Here is a 22,409-nt window from a genome sequence, read left to right on the forward strand (position 1 = left end):
TCGTGCAAGGACAAGTACAGCCCGCCAGCGGGTAAAAGGAAAGCTGACTAGAGCTGGAAAAGAATCGCTCGTGATTACCTCAGCCTTTTTAAAGAGAATAAGCAACAACTGGATCCCATGGCTATTAAAAACCCAACACCAATGCTTTTAAAAATGGTTCTAAACTACTTCAGGTTTCCTAAAGTCACCTAGCGTTTTTCTACAGCCATTGCCACATCCGGATTAAGCATTGCCAAGGATTACTGTTTGCATGCAAAAAACGATGACAAGCATGAAGTCATTAAACATCAAAATGCCAATTTCTATTTGTTATTTATTGAAGTACTTATTCATTGAGGGTGAACTGCACAACACTAAGAGCCCAATTGTGGACTAATGATCAATTTGAATTTCTTCATGCACATGCTTTGGATTGAAATTTAAGTTATGCCAGTCATGTTTTGATCTTGCTACTGGAATTCTCCCCTGAGACTATCTACTTACTGGCCTTTGCTGTTTATTGGACGTTGGATCCCTCACATAAATAGTTCGTTCAGTTTTACGTACTGGTTGATTCTTCAAATCTAGCCCATCTCCATGCAGATTCTCTTTCCTTTTTGATTTTATACATCCCATATTTCCTGTTGGAATAAAAAAGGTATTAAACAAAACACGTTACGCTGTTATCCAAGCCATTTCCTACGCAATCATCTGGGCTATGCAGCAAAAACACACTTCCTCTTCGTACACAATAGTTCACCGAAGGTTAGGAACACACACTGAAAGCTCTTTTTGGCTGCAAAGGAAAGAAATTACTTCTCGTCTCAAGCTACAGGTGAAGTAAATGTTTCAAAATGCTCACCATTTCAACATTTTCAGATACACCATATTTTCTCACCAACACCCGCCCCTTTCCTCCCCAACCCCCCTGACGTCTTTCTGATACTTCTGTGAGCTTCAGAACAGATACAAGCAAAATGCAATTACTGTAGTGACAACTTAGTTCTGTATGTTTTAGAGAAAAGGCTGCTTCAGAAGATGTAGGACAAAATTCCAGCCCAAATGCTGAGAACTGCAGCTGGAGGTAGCAACGCCTGCATCTCCCTGCTTGGTTTTTGCATATGCCACTCTGACAGGGAGCGCAGCTTGATGCAGATCCCCGTCTCACACGAGGCTGATGGCTCATGCAGTCCCAGCTCCATGGGAGATACGCTGCTACTGTGGCCTTCAGTAATGAATCGCCTTGTTCAAACAGGCCTGTTAAAATAGCTGATGTGCGTATCGGTGACAGCAAATCAGCACGCGCCTCTCTCTCCTTCAGCACAGTTTAGAAAGCTAATCCTTCTCTCTGGATGTGCATCCCTGCTAAACCCGATGAGATACAGCTGTTAGCATCTGCATGACTGGAACCTGACCGCTAATCCCATGATGTAATTACATAGTACTTCAGCAAACACATATACAACATCATCCCTATATTCCTCCCTCAGAGGAGTGTAATTATACTTACTCTTCAAAGAATCCACTACGAATGCTTTTCAAACCTCTCCTTCCTTCCTCTCTCCCTCCTTTCAGGTCAGTGCTCTAATGCTAGGTTCACAGTCACATTTTCCCTTGCAGGCACACACTCTCACTCCCCCCCTGCCCTAATTAATCTTTAAAGCCAGTTCTTTGAAGAACAATGTAAAACCTAAAATAAGAGCTCAGTGTATGTACAGCACTGAGTAAAAAGACGGTTGGAGAAGCTAAAGCAGGCTGTTACAGCCTACACTACACCTCGCTTCTACCTTCATCTCTACAATAGAAAAGGTCATCAAAGTACACAGTTGAAGTAGCAGAGGTGCCCCACTTGCAGACACCACTGTTTCAATGGGATGGTGCCTAGCACACCCTACCCCCACGGGTCAGACAATTAGCCAGATTGCTCTGGGTCTGTATTAATATTTGTACTTTTGTAAAAATACCAATGATAATCATAATCCTAACTGACTACCGCAGAAAACCAGGGCCACGAACACTCCTACCCGTCAGGTCTCAACTTCCCACATCACCTCCATGTAATCTCCCATCCTGCTGCTGAGGAAACACCACATCATGGCAGATGAACTGACCTATCCACAGGCAGAATGTTTGCTTCTAAATACGTGAGGGAAGTCGCTCCTCTCCTACCATTTCTGGAAATTATCTGACATCTCTTGCCAACAGATCTCAGGTTTTCATAGGACCTTAGTAGTGATGAAGTGAACTGTGACACCAGTTTAAAAGCAGCATGAGAACTCATTGTCCCTCTACTCATCTTCTCTTGAATTAAAAATTAAAAGAATCATACAGAAAATCAATAGGCACTGACCAGGCACCACCATCCCACAGAGGCAGAGAGTACAGCTTCCTCCTCCTGTGAATCAATATTTTGGTGTTCTCGTTGTTGTTTGAAGGCACCAGGGAGCACCTTCAGTCAGGATCTCCCCTTTGAAGCAAATATCTTTAATGCTTAATTTTTGGTTTTGAGAACACCCTTAGGCAGGTTTTTCCAAAATCTCAGCTCTACATGGGTTAGATACTAGTTCTTTTGAACTACTGGGAAGAATTTTTTTTAAAAAATATTTAAATATTTATTTATAATTGTGGATATGTTAATGATTCGTGTCCTGTAGCTAATGGCTCATAGAACATTTCTGTACACCCACAGGCAGGCTGGTGCTTGCATGCTCACCCTTGACAACAGGAAGCCCAGTGTTTAATTACCTGCTGTATCTGCAGGATCAGGTATTTAGCCACTGAAGTGCTAACCTTTTGCTCTTGAATAATTCTGCTTCCAGAGGAGAAACACCTAATGTGGAGGACATAAGGTAACTTGATCTAAACTGTCAGCCAAAAGTCCCTTTCCCTATTGCTGTAAGAAAGCTGAAGATATCTTTAGAGACTGCGGCCTGCCCAGTGCCTGTGTGAACTCAGACAAAAGGATTTTTATTCAGCTTTTCTTTTTCTGCAGCTCTAAGCACGTGAACAGCTAGCTGTAACTTAAGCCTGCTGTGAGGCTGTGCTGCTAAGCTCAAGGTTAGCATTTGTTCGTGACAGTAGCAACAACCTGCCAATATGCAGGTGCTCTGTAATCCCACAGAAATCCGCTCAGTGTAATGGGAAATCAGGAGAATACAGTGAGAGATAACACTCCCAGGACTCCTCTAGGTCTACGTGAGCTAACAGCCCCGGCAGCTGGTGCTGAAGCCCACACCAGCTTTGAGGGGTGTTATCCCCTGGGGTTGCTCCAGTATAGCCCCAATGACTGAACATTCAGCTGGAGCAAGACTGCAGCTAGGGTTTCTTTAAAAGTAAGCCTTGCAGTACATCTTCCTAAACCTGTCCTCTTCCTGTGCTCCGAGTCTGCCCCATGACATAAACTACAGCCTGGCAACCGCTTCAGGAATGGGATCCCGATCTCATTAAAGTGCTAATCAGCCTTCCAGTACCTGAAGGGAACATACAAACAGGAGGGCAATCAACTTTTAAAAAGGGTAGATAATGGCAGGACAAGGGGGAATGGACTAAAGCTAAAGGAAGGAAGGTTTAGATTAGATATTTGGGGGAAGTTTTTTTACAGAGAGAGTGGTGAGGTGCTGGAACAGGCTGCCCAGAGAGGTGGTGGATGCCCCATCCCTGGAAGTGTTCAAGGCCAGGTTGGATGGGGCCCTTGGCAACCTGTGGCAGGGGGATTGTAGCTTTATGATCCCTGGGGTCCCTTCCAACCCATGCCATTCTATGATTCATTGTATGATTCTAATGTAGACATGTCCCGAGTTTTAGCTTCTTTATAAAACAAGCCTGTTAAATCTTACAAAACAGATGTGAAAAATATGCAATCATATAAACCGAATGTTCAGCTCTTAATATATATCAATATAGCTAAGTATATGATATATAATATTTAATTTTCTGATCTTATGTTTTCTTCTAAACAAGCATAGATGGACAGCAGGGACAAAGTATTAAAAAGATGAAAAATATCTTTTAAGCAGTAGAAACTGGATCAGTGAGCACGTGTTCTTCTGACACTGTGAAACGAAAGTTTTTTGAACTCTTCAAAGCCCACAAGATCTTATATTTCTGCCCTTGCCACCCCTCTGTAAAGCTGTGTGCACTGGCTTCTGGATTGCACATTGAAAATTCCGTAAGATCAGCCATAGGCCCAAAGCAAACGTGTCTTGATTCCAAAGGCTTCTGCTCAGTTCATTGGCAATGCCAGATGTATTTGTTTCCAGCACAGCATTACATATACATTCTTTGATGAAAACTGATCTGGGTCTTTCCCAGGGTTTTGAGAGTGGTAGCAAAGTAAAGATTCAGCAGGCCAGTATAAACAGCGGGCGCTGACGGGAGAGTTTCAATTGAAACACATTGGAATGGATTTCAAAATGCTATGTATCGTTATCAAAGTTAACTTCACAGAAGTTTGACCCTAGTAAATTGCCCATACAATAAAAGCTGTGAAATACAAAATGTGTAAGCAGTGTACATCCTTCTTAGTTTGTGCAGCAGTCATAAGGAAAATCTGAAGGGAGGAAGTTTGTGCATAAATAAAATATTTCACTTGTCGTAAAATGTTTATTTGCATGGCTCTCTGTTGCTGTATCACAATGAGCAACAAGGAAACGTTTTGTACAGATAAAGAGAGAAAGAGAATCTGTTATGCAAAGAGTAATCCAGAGAGCAAAGCACCGAAACTATGGTATTGTCAAAGATAAAAATAATTCAGACATCAGAGGAAATGCTGTCAGTCCCTAGTGAGACGTTTCCCCTTCCAACAGTTTTGCAATACAGAAGACACCACTTTTCATCCATGCTTTTTATCTTTTTGTCCTGTCCACGCCTCTAGACATGAAAGGTAAACATTTAATTAAAACTCTGTACAGCAGAGCCACTAACTTCTATAAACAGATAGCTAAAAAAGTAGCATATGGTATTTCAAGACTACACGGTAAGGACAGGTACTTGAGTCAACATCTGCAGCGTGGTGACAAGAATCTAAGATCAGGCACCCTTTGAAACACCATTGCACAGACCCTCTGCAGCAGGTTGTTCCACAGACACCAAGTCTGATGTCTACAGAAGCATCTGCCTCTCATTTCCCCCCACTGAATTCCCTATCTCATCTTGCCACAGCAGCACTTGGGTCTTCGTTTCAAACCAGATCACGGGGAGCTAGTGCAACATTTCTCCAGGGTTAAAAGCTGCTGTCTATCCCCAAAATGCTGCTGCTTTATCTGCCTTTGCTATACTGCCAACAGAGTCTGTGTCTAACGCCACAGCGGTAAAGGTTCATGTGACCCTTGCCTGTCCGTCCACCATCAGCAGCATCTGAGGTTTCATTTCCTCCCAGTGCTTATCCCTCACATCATCTACAAAGCCGATCTCATTTGTCATTTTGCTCGTGGTCACAACTGTTCTCCTTGCGATTCCGTTACTTACAGTATTTACAGTGCACATTAGAAAAAAAAAAATATCCTAAAAATCCACCTGACATGTCCAGGCTTTTCTTGATCAAAGTCACGTCTTCATGAAAACGATTTTCAAATCCTCACAGGTTTTCCAACAGGTCAGAGTGCCTTCATTTTAATCTTTGTAGAAAATGCAAACTTTAAAAAAAAACCCAACTAAAATAGCTTATGCTTTGGCTTTCCCAACAATAAAATAACTTTTTAAAGAATTACAACTAAACAGAGAGTATACAAGCAACTCAATTGTATCAAATATCTGTTGTTCGAAATGTCAGTAATTGTGTATAAAACCCAGTTCTGTGGGTGGCTTAAGCTTTTAAAGGATACATAGGTATGTTTTTGAAACAGGTACATAAATAAACTTGTACTCGATTGCAAGGTTTATAAACAGTAAACTCATTAAAAAACCCAGTATTTCTTATGCATATATATATACATAAAAAGATGCTCCTCAGCAGCAGAAGTAAGAAACAGTCAGTGCATTAAGAAGTATAAAGAAAGAAAAAAAAACCCAAACCCCAAAAAAGCCCCCCAAAAACCAAAATAAAACCCCCAGAAAACAAGACTCAGAATAATTGGTGAGTCTTGAACGTTGCTCTATATTTAATCTTTTGTATCAAACAACAGGAAGCAAATGTTTACACCTATATATTAAAAAACCCCAAACAACTGGTTTTAAACCTGGAGCTTTAAAGCAACTTAGAGAGCAGAAGGGTACATAATTTTATATTTTAACTTGCCTTTCACAAATTGAAAAGGACTCCTTTTCCTTCCCTTGATTCAGACAGATCATTCTGGCCTGGTGTTTTGCTTTTGAACTCCTGAATAATCAAGAATGTAAGACTTCTCTGCATTACCTTCAAGGTCAAGGCAGAATTGTCTTGAAAAACAAATTCAGAATGATCAGCTTAAGTCTCAAACTGCTGTAGAAGAAGAACTGTAAGCCGACTCTGCTCAAGGACACCAACTTCTCAGTATCTTCACCCAACTTGGTACATACATTTACTGCTCTAGTTTACCATTCCATGAAAAAAAAATGGAAAAAAATATTCAATTTAAGGAATTAATCTATCTTAACCTTTATTATTGACTTCCTTGCTATGTTAACCTGCTTCCTTGCTATGTTAACTTCACCATTGTTATTAGGACTGTGAGGAGGAACATCTCTGGGAAATGGGTTCCTTTTTGACCCATCTCCACACGGTGCAGAGCAGCAAAGGAACACAGAGGAGGAGTTTCAGCTGAGGTGTGGGGCTTGGCATTCCTCATCTGTACTGCTCTGCACGTATCTCCACAGTCCCAACGCAGTTGTGCTACTAGGCTGGAGTGAGAATAAGAGTGACATAAATTAAGTTGAGGGAGAGAGTCATGGGAGAGAATTAAATCAGACAGTAACTGAACAGAAGTTAATACCTATTCCTTGCTTGTGTGAAAAAAAATCAGTTTTGGTTTTGTTCAGCCTTTTTCTTCTGCCTGCAATTAATGATGCATATATTAAAATATTTAAAATATGTATATATATCTTTATAATGATATGTAATAAAATATATACGTGTACACACATTTAAGTTTTACTGTAAGCCCTGACTGCCTGCTAACTTTCATCAAACTAGACTCTTGCAAACACAGAAATCCTGGGTCAGCTTGGGCTTGTTTCACTTCCTACATCTTGTTTTTGCACTGGCAACCAACTAGGGGAACTTAAGCAGCTTGTTCCCTTGCCTTTCTGCTGAAATGGTTATGTATGTCTCAGTCACCCCTTACCTCACATATTTTAATCTCTTTTTTTTATATAGATAGGTCTGGATTATATCATTTCTATGCCTCATAAACTGAATTTATCCCTTATGTGATACACACATACATGGGCATATGTGTGCGTATATAGACACACACACACATATACACATGAGCACAAATCACCATGTGATGTTCTGCAAGGCATAGAAAAGGGAGTATGGATAGCCTAAATCTCCTCAGTACTTAACTATGACAGACTTGGTCAGTGTAGACTGCCTGTGTTCCTGTGGTGTGAGAAGCTGTAGTCCATTCTTTAGCTGCTTCAACATGGTTTTGGCAGGAGGTGGGGCAAAGCTAGAATAATATTTTGACATACGTTTCTATATAAACAGGCAAAGAAGAGAAACAAGATAATCCCCAGTGTAACCATGAAAACCCATATATGATTGCAGTAGAAAAGTATGCAGCAAGCACATTACTGTGAGATTTCCTCAAACTTTTTCTCATTTAAGATAAACTCTCGAGTTTTCCAAGGGTGCACTTCTATCAGAGCAAGATCACAAAGTTTATCATCCATGAATAGAGCACAGGGCTAAAAATTACTTTCTTGGAAAGGCAGACCTGTTTGGAGCAGCACAATTACATCATACAAGCTCAGAAGTGAGTTTGCCATGTTCCAGCTTTAGAGAGGTTAAAGGTTGGTGGTGGGGGAAGAATTAAGTATTATTTCTGAAAGGTTTCAGAACCACCTCACTCTGCCTGGCTTAGTGGCTGCCTTGTAAGTTCCAGTCTTAAGCATGTTTTGGAGATGATAATGGCATTTAGGCCTTCATCCTCTTGCATGATTAGGAAGAAGTCACATCTCTTTCAGTCTCTTTTTCTAGGCTTTAAAGACCAAGCCCTTTCAGTCTCTTCCATTTTTGCTAGTTATCCCAGGAGCAGGCCTTCACATCTCTTTCAGTTTGAACTCATCTCTCCAAAGGGTGGGATGCAGGAGCTGGTCAGGTGTTCCTTTCAGCAATGCCTTGCAAGAAATAGTATTTCTATTTCTTCCCTCTACAAAAATCCATTACTCAATAAGTCCCAGCTATTAATTTATTATTTTTGCATTTTCATCAGTCACACTAGCCTTTGTATCACCTTGTGCTCAGTTAAGGCACTCGAGTTTGTTTCATTTTCCATAATGACAAACTGTTGTCATGAGAGATTTTCCTCTCCTATCTCCAGTGGCACGACCTTGTGCCCTGGCTGTTCTTTCTGCATGGTATTTTCAGTTGCTTGTGTGTTTCTAATACCTCCAAATATCACAAGGGGACCCCCCACTTTTTTGTTGCAAATGAAAACACTACGAAGAATAAAGTCTCAATGTAATGCTAATGTGACATTAGGCAACAGAAAGTGGTATTAGCAAGAGTTTGGGGAAGTGCAGCACACAGGCACCGCTACCCCATTCAGTTTCTTTCACAATTCCTTCCTTAGCAGTTGCAACCACGGCCAATTCTATTTCCACCGTGCTATCTCAGGCTGTTCTTATGGTCTTCCAACATCAGCTACAGAAATTATCGTGCTACCACCTTCACTCTCTCCAACACCTACTGCAGTTACAAACCCATCACGTCTCTATTTCTTCTACAATGTTGAGTTTTAAGCCCTGCACCAGAATTTTGTCTCCTCCTCATCAGAGCCCAGTTTCCCAACTTTATCACAAAAATATTTTGGTCAGACCAAAACAATCTGGGTTTGCAGAAAGTTATTCTCTTGAATTTATCACCACACTCACTACTGTTCTCATTGATAATCTTGACATCCATTCTTCCACTGTTTGACGTCCCAACATCCTTTCCCACATCGGCCTGCACACTAAAATCAGAGCTAGGAAAATGCAATATTCATAATTCACCTCCATTTCCTAATTTAAAGAGTTTTTAAATCAAAATTTGAGTTTGGGGTGGAAAGGACGGGGAAGGTGCGCTGCCATCTGACTACAGCAGAAGTGCCCTTTGTATTAGCAAAAGTTCCCCAACAGCTGACATAAGAACAGGAAACTTCTGGTGAGATAAAATACCTGGTGTTGATGTATTGATGTGTCAATTTTCACTGTACACGTGGGAGAAATCTTTTCTCCTAACCCCCCCTGACCTCTTGTTTTTAAAATTTTGAATTACTAGTCCAGGTGTTTTAGCTATACAATAACCAACATTAATGCATTGCTATACTAAATGGAAATTAAGCACCTTGAGTTATCACACAGCAAGTATGAAGTAAATGAATACGGTTATATAGAAATCAGGTATGATCAGGCAAGATTCCAGGCTTATATACGTCCCTCTGCAGGAGGGCTTTGCTAAAACTAACCCCCTCAGTTCAGCTAAAGAGTTTTCTATTTTTAAGTGATACTAATCCACGGTCCAACCTTTGCCCGTCTAGTTTTTAGGTGTCTGGGGAGAGGGTAAGTTTACCCAGTGCTCAGCTAAATGATAACGATCTTCGTAGGAACTCGTGGTATTTATTATAGATGTTATGCTGTCATGTATCATAGCTGGCAACATAAAAGGTAGCTCTAGAAGGGATGGGTGGCCTTGACCAAGAAAGAAGCATTTTCTCTTTTTCAATAAATCTGCACCAGTTTTGCCTAGATTAGCTAAAGGTTTGGTTTTGCTCAGGAATTTTGGCAGGGGTAAAAAAAAAAATAAATTAAACCAACCAAAAATAATCAAGAAACACTGAAAATAGCTAATGTAATTGTGGAACCATAATAATGTTGTAATGCTGGTAAATGGAGGAAAATAAAATTCTGAATCAAACCATTACATTGAAACATAGAGGAATATAGGTCCTACAAACTACTGATCCTTCTTCTTGCTTATTCAATTAAAGAGAAATACCAAAACACAAGAAAGTTAATCCACACAAGACTGTAATTTTGTTAACATTGCATAATAGACTTCATACATTATGAAAAGGTTCCAGATTCATGCAGTCAGTATTTTTGGCACTGATTTTAAACCAAGTCTTACATTAACCTAACATCTGTTTTCTGAACTTATAACACTCGCTTCATTTTATTACAATCATTTGCCTCAACTACATCCTCCAGAATTTTGAATCAATATCAACAATGAATTAATTCACTTTGCCAACCCCCAGGCAACCGCATCTTCCATTTCCTCATTTTTTTTTCCACTGTAGTATATCTTTTGAAGATGGGGAAAAGGTCAAATAACATCTTAATTTGTCATAACAGAATAAATACTTCTACCAAATTCTTCAAAAGGATCATATGAAATCGAACAGAGAAAAACTGTACCAACATGTTAACCAACTTAAAGAGAAGGTTCCCAAAATACTTTACAGACTTAAAAGCGTCATGCAAACTATAAGTAAAAATGTCATTTTCTTTACCAGTAAAAAAACCTCACTAATGCTAAACAGCAGCTCTATATAAGCAAATCTCCATTTCCAGATGAAAATTTCGCCAAACCACTACATTGAAGAGGACTGATATTTTCCCTCAGTATTAGGAAGTGTCCCATTCCAATTTGCAAAACCCAAGGACTATGTCTATATTCCAAGCTAAGCGTATCTATGACTCACATACAATTTTTTCAGCTTCAGGTTGACCACTTTGGCCAATGACAGCCGTGCACTAAGGTTTCAGTATTCTAATATTGCCGCTGAGCTTTATAGCTGTCCATGTCTATCAGTAGTATAAGGATCCTTCTCCTCTCCCTTTTAATGACTAGCACAATCACTGTGACACAGGAATATAAGAAGCGACCCATAAAAACAAGGTTTTTGTGTGAGGTCTAGAAGCAGTGCAAATGACATCATCATCATCATCATCATAAGTGACATGACAGAAGGGCAGAAGGACAAGCTTCACACAGTTACTCTGGAGTTCCCAAAAAAACTAGCTCTTAACTGAAATTTATTACTCCATCTGCCCCATCCAGAAGGCTCATAGGAAGACAGATTTGCAGGTAGCAGCCAATACCTACTAATTCTACTAATGCAGCTAAACACTCAGCTCCCACATGCCCAGACAAATGTACTACCAGGACATTTGTTAGGGAGAATCATTAATAGCTACTATGACTAAGGGGAAAAGACAGAGATTTATGAATGTGGACTTCAACCAGTTAAAGATGTTGTTGGCAATGAGGAGTATTTTGCAGATGTGATCTCTTCATTTGAGATGTGTCTGTAATTCAAACCCACTGCTGTACTGCAAACAGAACTCAAAGATCGTGAAATTAACACACAGTGTCAATGAAACCATTGTGGGGGACAGCAAATTCACAGCCAACAAGCCCTGATGAAGGTTTTGAGGGTGACCTCATAGGAAGTACACCACTTCTCTTTTGGGTTTATCTTCTCTTTTCAAAGTGGGAAAGAGGGAGCAGATCATTACTGCGTATTAGCTTTTGTTCTCTCAAATGCAGGTAACCATATCACCATGGGATAAACCGATTATTACAGACCTTATTTGGTTATATGCAATCCACTTTCAACATGGATTATGGTAGTTATGACCAAATAAGTGCAGAATGACTTCCGTGTCAATGGATCTTAACTCTGTCTGGTCATTTTGTAGCTCACATTACTTTCCACAACCCTGCACTTACAACCCTCTCCATTGGTCAGAAGGCTTCTTCCTCTGCTGTCACCTCCATGTTTAAATGCTGACACGTACTCATGGCCAAACTTGCAACTTAAACGTAGCATTCTTGTTATAATAGCATCATATTATGCCTTTGGCACCTCTCTAAGGCACTGGCTTACACAAAATAACTCACAAAAGAAAACTAGATTTTTTTCTGCCCTCTTCAAACAGTAGCACGTAGTTCAGTTGCATAGTTCAGTTTTCTCCAGCAGACTGTTTTGTGTTTCCTTAGCTGTGCAGCGTTAGACATGCACAGAGGAACCTTCCTGAAACACAGGTTGTTGTACTGGCCTGTGTAATATGGATTTAAGAATGAACCCTAAGCTCAGAAAACAACTTGGGGTTAAATCATTCAAGCTGATGTGAGTTGACACTTACTCAGAGCCCAGTTCCTCCTGGAGCTTGGCAAACCTTGGACAAGTTTTCTTAAGTCACAAGAGGAAGTTGCACGAGTTCTCAAAAATAAAATAAATTTTAAAAAAAAAATCAGCCAGTGTGGAATCCAGTGCCAGTAAATGACAGTAGCAGAAATAAAATTTTGTGATATTTAATCTTTATAGGGGGAGTAGGAGAACATTCAGCACTAACCAAGTAAGTGTCCCTGTTGGGAACTACCTTGTCTTGCACTCGCTGATGTACGTAACAGAACCTCCCTTAACTTCAAGGGTGTAAGATTGTACTCCAGGCTCTGGGACTTCACAGAGTTCTATTTATAGCTTGTTTGTTTCACTTAATTTTAAACTCTGTGTTAATTATACACCTTTGAGAGCATGAATCTAATCCATGCACATTCCTGCTGATTTCTGGCCCAGCTTAGTAAAACTGCTCTAAGAAACTGTTGTGATTTGGGATGTACGTGTGGGCACCAAAAGATGCTGTCTGAAACAACCCTTTGCTGCAAGTATGATAAACAGAGCTAGAAGGGTTTTATCTTGAGCAATTTTGGGAGGCTGTTTAGATTAAATCTGTGAGATGAAGGTTTTGTTAGTAGATATGGGTACACTTACACTGTGCGCATACCTACCAAATGTACCCCGAAGGACTGCAAATTGCCAGGGGTTCAGGTCTGAAAGCCTAGCATGTAAAGCCAGATGCACACTTTAATTAAAGTCTTGAGAAACCACAGGCTCAAGCTGGGGTGACAGGAAAAGTGCAAAAGGAAATACATCACTAAATGGACGTGGAGTAAGAATTCACATCCAAGTTCCTTAGCACACTTTACACATTTCTTGCAAACACGAGCATGAACATGAATTTTACTGGAATTCAAACAAAACTAGAAGTAATGGACAAGCTTTCCATTTTCAGAGAGGAGTGAGAGTGAGAATCTGGAGATGCTCTTTTAAGAGAGGGCTGTGAATCACTGTTGTGATGGTTCACTTGGTTGTTCCTACTTTGGTCATTCTAGAGAAGGACTGGGGACCTTGGGTTTTAAACACACACACGTCTTTGTAGATGATGCTGAAGAAAGAACAGAAAACTTCTCAAATCACTGGGACATCAGCTGTGTAAGAATATTAGCTTGATTAAAGATCTTTTATATTTGAAAGAAGTTCTTCTACACTAAATAAAAGTTCTGAGTAGAGGACTGACTTGAAGAGCATGTTGTGTTTGCTTAGCACTTTATTTCATTTTCAGAAACCAATTAATATTTTGACCACTGTTGTTATTTTTTCTTTGCCTTGATATTTCTTATTTTCCTCTCTCTTAAAAACAACCAGCATTGCTGTGTTCAACATGTATCGTTGCTGGATTGCACAGCATTTAGTATTTTCTGTCTTTTCTAGTCCTGCTTAATGGTCAAGAGCCTTGCAACTGATAGCAGATGAAGACCTAGCAGTTGCAACCACAGCCAGTTCCCCTAAACCAGGCTCTGATCCTGTAAGTGACTGCTCATGACTTGCAGGAGCTCTACAGGCTTTTGCAGACTTCGAGATGCTCACACTAGGACTTCTTGCAGAACGAGCAGGACACGGTCTTAAAGAGTAGGAGAACATATATCAACAGCAATTTTGGCAGATTTAGATTCATGGTAAACTGGAGATCCATGGCAAGAATTTACTTTCACATTCATATTGCAGACTGTGAGATTTCACAGCGCTATTATTGCAACCATCCCCATTGCTCATTAAAGTTCATAACCTCTGTAGCTTCTAATATCAAATATATAGTTTTGATATACATATATAGTTGGGGTTTTTTTTTGTAGACACTGCAATGAGTCTACAATGATCTTGCATTTGAATTCCATAGAGTTAAGCACTGTGCAAAGATAATGCTTAAAAACTAGCAAGAATGCTTTATCATTGGGCACACGTAGGAAGTTCTCAGGACAACAGAATCCATACAAAAAAAAAAAGGGTAGGAAAGCAGGTTGAAATCCCTGAGAAGTCAGAATTGGGGTTGATGCTGAGAAATAAATTAAGAGCAAAGACTGTAGAAGCAGAGAGATAAAAGGAGAAAAACTGATCAAATAATGGAAAGGAGGATGACTAATGGGGCAGAGGCAATCACAGTCCTTAGGAAAGCATACATTCTCAATCAGTGTGACAAGATACAGAATATGTAATAAACACCACATAGTCCCATCACTGAAACTGTATTCTGTGCTCAAAGGAGAAATCATTTTCCTGCATCCACCAAGCATCTTGCTATCTCTGCTTTTATTGCAGGAACGAGGAAAAGGACTTTCCACCCACGTAAGCCTAGCAGGAAAAGACTGCCCTTGTACATAGTCAAATACATTACAGAAGAGAATACTGTTCCGATCTCCGATTCAAATAAGCTATTCAAATGCTGAATTCTGCACTTTCTGGGACCTGTGTCCAATGCCTTCAGCCTTGCTCTAACTGCTCCACTGAGAGCAGAAACATCTCACCTGCAGCACCTTTCTGCCACTTGTTCACTCCACCAGTCAAATCCCTTTTCTCCTGGTGCCAGCTCTGCTCAAGTTGGTTCTTCAAAACAGGTACTGCCTTCTTAAACTGAAGCCTCTGAAGTTTCACTTTCTGTGGGAACAGAGCATGCGGGGCATGTCGACACCAGGGAGTGCGGCATAGAAACCCTGGAACAAAAGCTGTTTGTTGCCTCAGCACCACACCCTGACAGTACTGAGCCTTGGATTCTTCTTCACGGTCCGGCACACGTGCCAATAAATCTGCACTTTGCATCACTGAACCAGGTGTATTTACAAGAAAGGTCAACACTGGCCCCAAAACCTTTCACGTGTGCCAGTACACAGCACAGAGAAACCTCTGGCATACAGCAGAAGTGAAACTTGGGCAGAGAAGGTTGAAGCAACATCACAGGCTGCCAAGCAAAGGGGTCTGACCATCCATGCCAACAATTTTCAAGACAGAAACTGACTTATTTCAAGTCACATTGAGGTCATCATTTTAAATCAGGCAATAACTGTCTCTAAAGATAGACTGCACCTGAACATAATAGATAATCTACACAGAAGAGCTTTGTTGGCCATCTCTAGAAGTACAAGCTGCCCTTTAAGGAAGCATAAGCTTCCAGCAACACTCTGAAGACCATATTGGAGCTTCCAGGTTGGTAGTCCGTTGGTCTTCACACCTCTTCAAGTGGCTGAGGGTACATATTTTGGCGCACGTATTCCCTGATAAGGTAGCACAAGTAGATTACAAGTGACAATGAGATTATGAAAGGTGCCAAGGCTTGTTTTTTTCTGGAATGGGAAGAAGAAAAATTGCTGCACAGAGAACAAATAGAGAGACCATGCCACCAACAGTCCTGAAGAGAGAGGTAGAAAAGAAAGAAACAGCAGAATGATGCTGAGGAAATAAAAGAACAATGGGAGAAGAAAAAAGGAAACAGTGGTAAGAAGGGAGTGCTGCTACAGGTGGATAAGGGCTGAAATATATCTTTTTTTCCCAGGAAACTGGGGAGAAAATACCCCAAACAAAGAGCACACTATTCCTAATGAAGACATTTGAAGCAGCGTGGCTCCAAGACTTTTCAGACACACTGGTAAGCATCATGACAGCGATGGGAACCACTACTGAGGAAATTCAGTGGGAGATTATCAGAAGAGGCAAGCTTTTCTGACCCACCCTTGCGGAAGCACTGCTGTCTACCACCTGCTGAACAGAAGCCATCCCAAGGGAAACGGGCTTAGCATTCCCCTTGATACGTCCCAGAGTTTCTCCACTGGTGCCAGGACAGCTGCTGCAATCTCTCTCACAGCCAGCACAAGAACAGCTGGAAATCAGTGACAGAGCAAAGACCTCGCAAGGCAGAAAAAGGAAGACAAAGTGCCATGCTAGCAATACAGTAGGGGAATTGCTTAAAAGGCAAGTTGTCTACACCTCTCACGGGCCTCAATACTTCTCTTGCAGCCTTTGCATAGCTTAGCAGATCTTTTGCAACGGTAGGCCTGCAGTTACAAAAATGTACTTTAAAATCTCATTTGCATGTTCTGCTACGCCATAGCAGCGCATTCAAATGCCTCTTGCAACGTATTTAGAACAAGTTGAACCCAGAACATCCAACAGAGGATTTCCTCTTTCTCCTGCCCATCCCCTTCCTGTGTGTTTACCAAAAACTTTCACTTCCTCAGTGGTGCTGACACCAGCTCCAGCAATCCCTTAACCCACTTCTCCCAGGAAGACACATGGTAGGGCTGGGGTTGCCCTGCAGAAGAGCAGTTTGTGTGCACTGCATCTAACAAATGTAAGCACCATGACACTGGCAAGGGATGCTCAAGCAAGAAATTTCAGTAAACACAACAGATGTGCTGCTCTTCAGAGCTTTTCCCATTAAAGGGAAATATTTTCTTTATCTGGACAGAGAAAAACAACATCACAAGTGAGACCTACTGGTTTATAAATATGTTGTTATTATTACATAGGAACTCATTCAAACATATGCTCGACCTTTTAATATTTTGTCCTAAGCCCCTAGTATGGCCACACATGGAAAGAAAAATCCTCCTTATCAGCCAAATATACTTATGTGCTAACTCCTGTAATAGCCTATTGCTTCAGCTTATGCCCAAAAAAAAGCTTGAATAGGATTTCATATAAAATTTGATCAAGCAGGTTTGCACACACCTATACCTGTACAAACTAATGAAGGAAACATGAAAAGCCAAGAAATATATTAGAGATGCCACATCAGAAAACCCACTTAACAGACTATGCTTTTACTGACAAACTTCCTGAAATGGCTTTCTGTTAAACCAACAAAGGAGTAGTCAAGATTACATCCCAGAGGGAGTCCATGCCCTCCAAATTTTTATCACGTTGAGACTTTCAGTAGCCCTCTAAAATAGAGAATATTGCAGAAAAAAGCCATTCCAGAAGAGTAGCTGCATCCCATCCTTCAATCCCTGTGGCGAGCCAACCCGTCTTCCAGCTTAAGATGGCACAATTTGCTATCACTGTCACTATCAAGAACTGGCTTGGTGACAAGAACGCCCATGGTAAAAAGCAGGACTTTGCAAAATAAAGTAGCAGATACTACAACACATTGGCCACAAAGTAGAGAGGAAGAAGTAGCCTCATGCTACACATAGCAGAGACCTTAAAGGAAAAAGGACACATTGTTCAGACTGTTTATCATTTGAGTACTTTGAACTGAAAAAGTAAGATAGTCCGCTGCACCAACACAAGAACCAATTGTAGATACTTAAGATGCCAGTGGTTTGGGGAAAGAAAAAAAACCCAACAAAGGACAATGCTGACCTAAGGGACGGCAAATATCGTCCTGAACGGTGCCCATTCGCCTTTCCCCTCACCTCCGAGGAATGAGCTCTACTCAATCAGCCCTTTACCTTTCCATGGTCTCCTCTCCCCAGCAAAGCTCTACTGTCAAAACACTGTCTCTTTTCTGATGTTCAGCTGACAAAAATAACTAATCTATTAGCCCCTACGAGGAGTTCTCTAGGGCACACAACTGATACAAGTATCTCGTAAGTATTCTGAGGAAATGCTTCCAAGGCAAGATGAATTCTGCCCTTGCATTTTGTTGCACAAGCCCACATCTTCAGGAAAGATGTCAAACATGACTGTGAATAATTCAGCCTCGGAAATTACAGTATTTAATGACAACGTCAACAGGAAATGTATTTGAATCGGGCAAAAATAAATACAAAAGCACAGTCCTTTCCCATCCTTCCCTGAAGGACAATTAAGTTTAAACTAGGAACGGACAAAGGACAGTTACGTTGCACTTTTATTTGTAGAAGCTGATCTCTTTGAGAAGGTACCATCTCTGTTTACAGTACAGCAGTCTCCTCCTCCTTGTACGCTTCACTAAAGACTGTTTTCATATGAACATAGTTTTACATTTTTTATCTACATAGTTTCCTGTGGCACAACTCACCAAGTCTGGAAGCCTTTCTTCCTATACCATCTCTCTAGCACTGCTGCACTCTGATGGAAGAGGGGACACAGATAAAAGGGAGAAATAGGAGTACGACCTGCAGGATAAAAAAAAATCCTAACTCTCAGCTGGGCAACTGGTTCTTCTACAGAATGAAGCTGTTCTTGGAGACAGAAATCCTACAGGGATAAAATAACAATAAATACTACTTAACAGAGTCACGTGCTGCTCACACGCCCAGCTCCACAGCTTTAGGAGGAAGTATCGCCTGCCACTCACAAAGCGCACGCAACCCTCAGGATCCCCAGACAGCGGATTCTCATCCCATTCCTTGCACTGGCACATGACAGCTCACATTCTTCAGGGAACACTGGTGCTGTGGAAATGCACCTCTGTGTGCAGCCACACTGACAGAGTGCTGTGGATCCTACACCTAATGTCCACCCAGGGCCTTTATTTATTTACTAATTAAGTATTTATTTATTTATCCATCCCTACTTCCTTTCTGTCTTCATTCATTTCTGAGAAGGGTTTCCTGAACCCCAAGAGTAAAACTGGCTCCACAGTTCCTTGGACACATGAAATAAAGTCATTCAGTCATTCCGAATATGCACATATAGGAAGGAGGAAAAAGCTCGCCTCCTCCCCAGATGACACAGCCCTTTGAGTAAAAATAAATTCTGTTTCATGATCAACATGCTTTTCATCCAAAAGCCTTGAAGACGACCATTAAGATTCCAAATAACAAAGTACAGGTAGGAAACCACCTCCTTTTTGTGACAGAAATGGAATCACATCTGAGATTAAATACCGCAGTTCTAAAACTTATCTGAACTATGGAGAGCTATAGAGCAACTATAGATGCTGCTGTCTGATGTGCAGCAGAAGAATGGTCTTCTGAGCCCCCTGACTAAATCTCAGCTACTGAACTGGGCCAGGAGGACCTTGGACCTTTTTCACTGACCGCTTTAGGCATGCCATTTGTCTTACAAGAGCCAATAAGGCCATGGGAAGATAGCTCATTTTGATTGCATATGTAAAAGGGGAGAAAAAATTATTCCGAGTTACTTAGTAATCAATAAATGCTGGAAAGAGCTCTACAATTAAGGAACCTTTTTTTGAAGGGTAGCATTAGAAAGCGCAGTATTACACATTGTAAAGGCAGTGGGGTTTAACTGCGCACGAGAAAGTTTCGCAATTAATTGCATTGTCGGAAAAAGTCATTGGGCAACTCCACTGGTCAAGGAAGTTATATGTAAAGGCCTAAGCCTTACCCGAGCCTCTGTATGTTTTATATGGGAAAACCCCCGCTTAGTTACTCAAAGAAACTAGAGGAGAAAAGCAGAATAACTGCAAGTCAGACATATCGTTCTCTGCCGCTACAGTTCACCAGCCTAAAGCATCCTGTGATTCTGTGATAATGAAAATGATCTCCACAGCACACAATTAGAACGGACCTTCACGTTAGCACATCAAGAATTCTTTTCTCACTAGTCTGTAGCTCACAAAGCCGAAATGGAGAAAGAAAAAAAGCTCTAAGACACCGAAGAGACCCATAGAACAAGGCATCTGTTGATCTCAGCGTTCGCTAATTTTAATCCTTGCCCAAGATGCTGTAACATCCTATTAACAGTATCTAACTGACTTCTAGCCTGTTGTGACTTTTGCATAGAAAACCATTTGATTCTTTTTCTCATCCATGCTTTCAGTGTTGCTGATGGTACCTATTATAAAGATGACAAGTCCCCAGACATAAAACGTAAGTAACACCTACTCTGCATTTAATACTGGCTTGGAAACAATTACTGCGACCACAATTTGACTGTCCCTTTGGTAAAATCAGGCTACATTTTCCCAAGAAAAATCTTCCTTTTCTTTTCTTTTTCTTAATAAACCTTTAGTGATAGCATGGTGAGCACAGACTTACCTGCCCGGCATTCCTGTTTTACAAATACTTGCACCTGACATCAAGATACACAAATTACCAAGGTGTTCCATATACTTCAGGGGACCAAGCTAAAAATGTTGATTTCCTCTTTGCACCATGATGTGCCAAAATACTTTAAGATGGGTCAGAGTGTTTCTTTTTATCAAGGTGGGAATGAAAGGCAAGGAATAGGATGTTGATTTGGGGTTTTAGATGAAATAACAGAATAAAGACTCAAACTTTGTGCTCCCTGTGTGTATCTGCAGTAGTATGATCAGGCTAACAAGTTTTAAATATTAATCTCTCTGGGTCTTCAGAGGTCAGCGAGACAGTGAGATGAGTTCCTGCAAACCCATTCACTGCAAACACAGAAAAGATGCAATTTCAACAGAAACTCCTACCTGCTCTACTGAAGGCACAGCACCAACTAGAGAGATCTAACCTGACTTTCTGATCCTAAATTAAAACTGGAAGGAGAAAACCCCTCAAGACCACTCCTTTGGCGTGTGGTACCATTACAACAGTAGCCAGTAGGCAACACCATGCACCAAACTTCACAACACCATTTTCTTGCCTTTAAGCTAACGTGCATTTGAACACACAATTAGGAGGAAGCAGCTGTAACGTAGAAGACGCTCCAGGATTTACTCTCCTAGAAAAAAGCAGCGTATGAAGGAATACCCAGAGGCCACATTATCTCGCCTAAATCAAGGCTGTCGCCTTGGCTGGAAACATGGACTGTGGACTTTCCTCAGCTCAGTTCAGATGCTTCCCAGCACAAAAAAGCCGGGCGGACCCGAGCCCCCCAGGTCAGAACGGACGCCGGGCAAAGCAGCAAGAGGTAAATCACGCTTTTGAGAACGATTAATTATCATTTTTTTAAAGGTTTTCCCGAACGCCCCATTTCCTTTCAGACCCCATCCAGTCCTACCCGGGTCAGGCGGCAGCCGCACCTCCTCCGGGAAAGGGAAAGCGGGGACATGCCGCTCCGGAGAGCACCTTGTACCGGCCGTGCCGGCGCGGGGGGCACGCAGACAGCCCGGCCGGGCACCCCACCCCGCCCGCTTCACCCCCGTGGGAGAAGCCGGGAGAGAGAGCTGGGGCTGCGTTCCCCTCCCATCCCCCCCACCTACCCCCCTCCGCCCTACCCCACCGCCGGTCGGTCCCGGCGCTGCCGCGGGCGAAGGCACTTACTTTCCCGGGTGCGAAAGTTGAGCGGCAGGGAGTGAACTCCACGGTTAGCGCCGGAGCGCCGAGAGGGGTGTCCCGGGGGCGGCGGGGCTGGGCTGGTCCCGGTGTGCGTGCGGTGCGGGGCGCGGCGCTGCTGCCCCGCCGGCCGGCAGAGTCGGGCTGCCGGCGGAGGAACCTCGCTCGGTTGGCTCGCAGCCTCTCGTCTTTACTTCCTGGTGCCGGTTAGATTTGCATGCGGGGCTGCGAGGGAGCGCGGGGCGAAAGACGGGCAAGGCTGGAGGCGGGGAGCGGGCGGCCCCTGTCACCGGCCCCGGCAGCTCCCGGGGGCTCGGCGCAGCTTCTCCGGCTGAGCCGCGGAGCGCTGAGCCGAGAGAAGCTGTGACGGGGGCGAGGTGGGGCAGGGGCCACGCTGCCTCGGGGCAGGGGGAGCTGCTGGGCGGCCCTGTGCAGGCTTCATGCGGTGGGCCAGGCTCCGTTAGAAGTTATCACTCCGATAGGTAAAGCAGGACACCTGTCCTGTTCCACCAACAGCCTAAAAAAACTTCTCTAAAACTCGACTATAGCATCTTCTAAGGTCCATGGGAAGCTGGGTTGGAAGAAAACAAGTAAGGTTATCTTTTAATTCTGATTTTTATTTTGCATGATTTACTAGTCGGGTCAAAAGTGAAATAAAATCTCATAGGTCAGAAAAACAGGAAATACAGATGTGTGGACACAACACCCAGAGGCTCTACAAGAACTCGAGTCAAGGTATCATATATCCATATATACTGCCAGACCACCAGGACGAGTCTGGGTCACAGAGATTTCAAAGGCAGAGTTTCAGAAGAAAAGCATTTAGGATTTCCATGTAAAATGTTGAACACAGCGGAACAAGTTTGGGGAATGTTCCAAGTGGTGCTCAAGTACAAGATGCAAGGTGCTCAAAGGTATCTCTGTACATTGCCTTGAAGCCAACCAAGAAGGACTAACTGAGTTGGAGCAAACTGGGGAGCTGGCGGGGACTTCCAGCAGGGCAACCAAATAGCTGAATGCAGCAACACCCCAGAGGTTTAACTTGAATCAT

General features: G+C 42.1%; 1 protein-coding gene across 1 annotated transcript in view; it reads right to left on the bottom strand.

The window, feature by feature from the left end:
- The window catches only part of LYN (LYN proto-oncogene, Src family tyrosine kinase), a gene marked incomplete at its 3' end in the record, with an annotated part of 55,106 nt that extends 33,690 nt beyond the window's left edge, over positions 1–21,416 (bottom strand). Inside the window, exons 1-2 of the mRNA XM_084279801.1 lie at positions 21,347–21,416; positions 484–620 (exon numbers count right to left, since the gene is read on the bottom strand). Coding sequence (XP_084135927.1) covers positions 484–615 — 132 coding nt within the window. The 5' untranslated portion in view covers positions 616–620; positions 21,347–21,416. The remainder of the gene's footprint in view (positions 1–483; positions 621–21,346) is intronic.
- Between the last annotated feature and the right edge of the window lie 993 nt (positions 21,417–22,409).

This window comes from Gallinula chloropus (assembly GCF_964237585.1).
Source record: "Gallinula chloropus genome assembly, chromosome: 2".
NCBI classification, from domain to species: domain Eukaryota; kingdom Metazoa; phylum Chordata; class Aves; order Gruiformes; family Rallidae; genus Gallinula; species Gallinula chloropus.